Below are 6,049 nucleotides of genomic sequence, written 5' to 3'. Positions count from 1 at the left end.
AATCATCAACAAAATCACATGTTGCACTAAATGTAAACTGACTCTCTCCATCCTCTATCCTTACAGAGAGTGAATGCAGAAGAACCCATAAACCACAACTGTAAAAAGCCCAAAGAGAGCAGTCAATGCAGAATCCAATGTCACTTAGATTGTTAAGGTCCACCTTTGGTATATACACATATTTGCATGATAATAAGAACAAGGGGAAGCAATACCTAAAACCTCTGGTCTCATTCTTACTGCCACGGCAGAACATCTACGAAACAAAAGTCAAAAATAAATAAATAAGCAACAACCTTTTCATGCTAAAAACTTCAATAGTCCACATATGAATAAAAAGTTAACATTTATAATGAAATAATTATACTCAATACAATAACATTCACTGTACTGCAACGAGCTACTTTTTCACCACAGGTCGGAAATAGCAACAATGGTATTGAGCTGCATCGTCAAATCTAAGAGCACAATAATATTGAAGAATACACCAACTTTGCACAGAATATGATTTTTTTTTTCTTTTTCTAAAAAAAATTGTAGGGATTATTGCTCAACTAGAATTTTTCAATTCTTTGTTCTCACTATAATCAATCAATTCAGATTGACTTCAAATGAGGACTTCACCATGGAATCTAGCAGAAGGTGAAAGCTTGCCACAAGAAGCAGCACGCACATCAATTTCATACACCTCATACAATACCAAGCATAAATGTATGACGGAAATGCTTAAAAGTTCAAATACAAGTATTGAGATCCTACCCAGTATCCACGAGGCACATCTTTTCCACATATCTTTATGTTCTTAACGGAACCCTTATCATCATCCAGCCTATTAGGTGTTTCAAAATCTGCTGGGTACAAGTCATCAAAGCTCACAAGTAATTCTGAAGTACCCTTCCGGCATCTAAACACAAAATCCAGAAGCCAAAACAAAAAGGTGAGACTAAACACTGGATTGACAGAGAACAAAGAAGCAGTGCAAGGTTCATCTTACCTCCTAGAAGGATGATGAGCTGTCAGAAGCTGAAGAAATTTTATTAATGAAGCCCGAGTTCCTGGTTTTATCATCTGGCAAACAGAGAGAATTTATTTAATCATCATAATGAATGGGCACAAAACAAAAGATCAATTAACAAAGAATTTATGGACTAATCACAAACCATTGATAATCTACCTTGTGCTCTAGAATGATGTCAAATGCTGTAGAAGTTGCCTCTTCCACATCATAGATAGCTCTTGCAACCTTTCCAAGTTATCCATATTATCTATGTCAATATTTTCAAATATAAAAGCAAATCTCAATATGCGGTAAATGTAAAGAAAAAGACCTGTTCAGAGTCTGATATATTGGATGGAAGATGCTCATTTTCAAACTTCTGATCATCCAGGCCGTATGTACTGTAAAATATAAAGAATGATATTTACGAAAAATAAAATAATGTCAAGCTAAGGTTAAATCGGATTAAAGCATAATACACCATGACAACTTCTTAAATGTTTCCTTATACTTCTAAACTCTTGCATTCAGCATTTCGATTTTCTAACATTGCTTGGTTTGTTGTACATTACTAGTCCACATGATTTATGTTCTAAATTCCAACACAACATCTAGCTTAAACAGAATGTTTGTCCCCCATATCATACCAGCATAAACAGAAAAAATGTAAAATTATTAATATTAGTATATACCTGCCTAGTTGTTTGTTGATCCAATTAAGCAACCGATCAGCAGTGCGTCCATCATCAATCACACGTATACTGCTTTTCTCTTGTTTTGGTTCCCAACCACCACCAACAAACTTAGTAGGAGGTCCCCAGAAAAGCATGGGATAATGACCAACAGAAAACTTATCACATAGTTTAGTATTTATCTGTGCTGCCAAAAACGTGAGGAGTGAGAAACCGATCATCGAGTCATGTTTTGTATATAACTATTAAATCACATCCTGTGAAGAAAATAATAGAAGCAGGCAGCATGTACCTTTAATGCACAATCTACCCTTGTCAGTAGTATGATTCCTGGATGCACTGCATCAGGGCCATTAAATAACCTTGCGACCTTTTCATAGTAAGGCTACATTTGAAGTACAGTGAGATAATAATGGTGAGCTGAAATGTTGATTGGAAAAGATCTCAATAATTTTTAACATTTTTAGCAGATAATACCTTATAATTCCTGCAAGCAGGGCACCTGATAGAAAAGAAAGAGACACAGGTAAGTATTTTGTGTTTATAAATTGCAGGGAAAAAAATATGTAAACCGTTTAAATAAAAAAAATGCAATGCAAAAGTTTACAGAAAATATGTTTTTTACTCTCCCTTTTATGTTCTGTTCCTGTATTGGCATATTAACTAACTGGCAATATGGGAAGCCAGACTAAATTATATGCTTGTCAAGAATAGAAAAGGGATATATACGTATTCTATGTTAGATTCAACTTTTGCACAAAAGCTTTCAGAGAGCAGCTTGCAATAACACAATTTTCCCAAATTTAATCAAATTCAAAAAAGTCCATTTCCTCTTTTTTTTTGTTCTCCCTTCTTCTGTTCTTTTCTCTGTTATTACAGTAACAATTACCTTGTAATATTATGAATTCAGAAGTATGATCTCCCTCACTATTTATTGCTGTATTACCCTAATTCCAATTTCCAGGTAACTAATAAAAAAATGCCACCATCTAATTACAAATAGAATCAATAAAAGTCCACACTTTTCGATACTATTACTAACTAGAGAATTCATCAACCAAACAAATAAGAAACAATAAACACGAAAACTTGATAGAAATGATCAATGACTAACCAATGGGCAAAGAACTCAACGATAGCGTAAGTAGCAGGGGTATCCTTCAGAACAGCATCGAAATTGGTAACATTCAGCTCAACAGCGTAATCAGCATGATCACCACCATTGTCGTTGACCTCTCGAAGGATCACACGCCGTGAAGAAAACGAGGTTGCGACGGAGCACACAGAAAGCAAGCACAGGAATAGACCCAGATACGAATACATCCCAGACATAAGAGAGACAAAAAAAAAAAGGTAGATCACAACGTATGAATTGCGCGAGGACTAGGGTTTTGAGGATTATTAACAAAAAATGGAGAAAGGAGAGGTTTTTGAAGGTGGGGTGGAGAAGATGAATGGATCTGCTAGTGTTTTTCAGTTCTCTCTCTGGAACAGTCTTTTATTTTTATTTTTGAAGAAAAATAATAGTTTTATGGGGTTATGTTAATGGTGGTGGTGACTATGTTGATGATGAAGATGGTGAAGGTGTTGTTCGGAAGGAAAAGACGAAACAGAAAAGGGTACAAATTACGTTTTGTTTTGCTTTTGAAGATGGCGAACCACGAAACGGGACCCTCTCTTTCTTGATACCAAACCTTTTTTTTTTTTTTATCAAAAATAGGGAGATTCGACCTCCCGATCTTTTAAACTGAGTATGGAGAGAATATTTGGGGTGTTTGCGGTACAGTTTGTTCGATTTTAAGAAAAAAAGTCATCCGATTCGAACAGTCAATTTATGTGCGGTGCGATTTGGATTGGATGAACTTTTTTTTGGAAATTCGATCCGATACGATCCAATTACAAGCGGTTTGGATCAGTTTGAATTTGTGGTTTTTTTAAATAAAAAAAATTAAATACATATAACAAGTCTCAATATCAAATTTTAAATAACCAACAATGACATAACAAGTTTTAACAATATCTTAAAAAGCCAACGATAACATAACAATAAAAATAAAATTATAGGTTAGTTAAAATAAATAAGTAAATAATATTTTGAACATAAAATATTTATTAAATAATAATAATAATACATGAATAATAGAAAAATGTATAACAAATTGAACATGTTATAAGTATAATTGTAAATATGATAATAAAATAATAATATTATAGTATATTGTGTGGTTTGGATTGGATTGGATCAGTTATGAAAAATAGATCCGAAATCCGATCCAATTCAACAGTTTGCAAAAAATAAAATCCAATCAAATCCGAATTAGTTCGGTTTTAATCGATTTTCGGTTTGGATTGAATTGGATGAGCGGTTTAATTTGGATCGGTTTGAATTTGAATACCCCTAGAAAATATATCATTTGAACTATAACTCGTTGGCTTGATACTAAATCTATTTAAATGTTATTTTTCTGAGATTAAAAGTTAAATTAATTTTAATAAACAAATTAATAAAAAAGACACCAAAAGCAAAAAAAAAAAATTGAACAAATATAAACCATAAGAAAGTGTAAAGAATTAGAAAATTTTAAAATATATTAATATATTGATATTTCAATAATTTTTAACTATTAATTTTAATAATAAAAATTATAAAAATATCAATATATGGGTATATTTTGAAATCTCTGTTAAAGTTTAAATTGCCATTATAATATAATGTTCATTCCGTAGTCCATAGTCCCTAGTCCCTAGTCCCTAGTCCCTACTGTGAGTAATTAGTTGAAGAAAGAGACACTTGGCTCTTTTTGAGAATGAGAAGTTATATATGGTTGAAGAAAGGGAAATAAAATGAAGGATTAATAAGAAAAAAAATAACATATATCATTCGTTATTTATAAGATTTATGTGATTTTTATTTTTAATAGTATTTTATTAAATTTTAAAAATATCTTTAACATAATTTGGCCTTTCATTAATTAATTCTCTTCAATAGTCCTTATCCTTATCTTTTCTACATCAAATGGTCAACAGAGAAATTAATGACACAATAATACAAATTAAATGTATTATTATCATTATTATTATTATTATTATTATGTGAGCAAGCCTGCCTTTGTCTTTGTCCTCTTGTGTGACGATATTGTAGCTCATGATATTTAACTTTGGTATAGTAATTTTTTATTTTTTTTAAAGAGATGGTACAAATATTAAACGTGATTAATGGAGTATTATTATTCTTATTATAATGTTAAATGTGATTAAATGTATTATTACAAAAAATTATGTATCAGAATAATTTCTGTCACACAAATATTAATAGAGTATTAACATGGATAAATAAATGACATGTTAAAATTTTTAAAATAATTCACTTTAGCATTTAAATAGTCCATAAATAATTTCATATTACTTATTTTTGAAAATTTTTTTTTAATAAATACCATTTACAGCGATTTTGAACTATTTTAATTCCAAAATTAAAATAATATTATTTTACACAATTCAGTGTGACATTCGATTATCTACGTTAACATTTTGTTAATATTTTTATATGTTAAGATTTTTTTTTAAAGACTAACATGAATTATATTTATAAAGTTTGGAGATTAAATAAAAATTTAAATTTAATTAAAATTTTTGGATAAATTTATGGACAAAATTAAATATTATCTCTGTTGTTATCGTTTGGTAATTTATAAATATATATAAAAAACAAAAAATGTTAATATTTAATGCTACAAGAATTTTATAAAAGAATGAATATTATTATTTTTATTTTGATAATGTTACTTTTTTTTTATAAATTTATGTAAATATACAATAAAAGAATTATATGTGAAATGACATCATAAAAAATTAGATAATATTTAATTTTTGTTAATATTATTTTCTTTTAAAATTTTACACCAAATGAAACTAATTATGCGACAAAACGTTGGTTTTCCCCTACCACGAGATGGGCTTTCGAAAAGGATATCAAAACAAAACCCAATTGGAATCCATGCAATTGGACTTCATGTGAAATACTAAATTGGGCTGGGCTTTTCATTACTTTGACCCATGGATTTTTTTTTCAATTTCGGGTAGATGTCGTTTTCTGTCAATATTTGAATCGCAGATTCTCTCTCATCCACCAATCCATCTATCTGTATTGACTGCATCTATTTCAAATCTAAAATCAGAATATTCGAATTTCACCGCTTCGAAACCCTTCCTTTTATCCCCAAATTTTTGAAATCCAAATAATCTTCGTTCTCTGTTCTCAAGTAATCTCTCATAAGTCTTCATCACAAAACCAAGCAATCTTCGTCTTCTTCATTTCTCTGGTACACTTCAATTCCTTCTTTCTCTCTCGTTTTCTGCA

General features: G+C 30.3%; 2 protein-coding genes across 4 annotated transcripts in view; one reads left to right on the top strand and one right to left on the bottom strand.

The window, feature by feature from the left end:
* The window catches only part of LOC107618599 (sulfhydryl oxidase 2), a gene marked incomplete in the record, with an annotated part of 4,579 nt that extends 1,191 nt beyond the window's left edge, over nucleotides 1-3,388 (bottom strand). Inside the window, 10 exon segments of the mRNA XM_021111122.1 lie at nucleotides 11-98; nucleotides 216-256; nucleotides 760-904; nucleotides 995-1,068; nucleotides 1,175-1,243; nucleotides 1,329-1,398; nucleotides 1,690-1,871; nucleotides 1,982-2,074; nucleotides 2,167-2,191; nucleotides 2,804-3,388. Coding sequence (XP_020966781.1) covers nucleotides 11-98; nucleotides 216-256; nucleotides 760-904; nucleotides 995-1,068; nucleotides 1,175-1,243; nucleotides 1,329-1,398; nucleotides 1,690-1,871; nucleotides 1,982-2,074; nucleotides 2,167-2,191; nucleotides 2,804-3,021 — 1,005 coding nt within the window.
* LOC107618781 (repressor of RNA polymerase III transcription MAF1 homolog) overlaps nucleotides 5,776-6,049 on the top strand; it is a 3,443-nt gene continuing 3,169 nt past the window's right edge. The window contains exon 1 of one of the 3 annotated variants that reach the window (XM_016320935.2): nucleotides 5,776-6,011. The gene's annotated coding sequence lies outside the window, so the exon portion shown is untranslated. The other 2 variants (XM_021111121.1, XM_016320934.2) reach the window with 2 other exon arrangements.

Source organism: Arachis ipaensis, chromosome B09, assembly GCF_000816755.2.
Source record: "Arachis ipaensis cultivar K30076 chromosome B09, Araip1.1, whole genome shotgun sequence".
Lineage (NCBI taxonomy): Eukaryota > Viridiplantae > Streptophyta > Magnoliopsida > Fabales > Fabaceae > Arachis > Arachis ipaensis.
The sequence above is the reverse complement of the archived record's forward strand: the minus strand, read 5'-3'. Positions and strand labels throughout refer to the sequence as shown.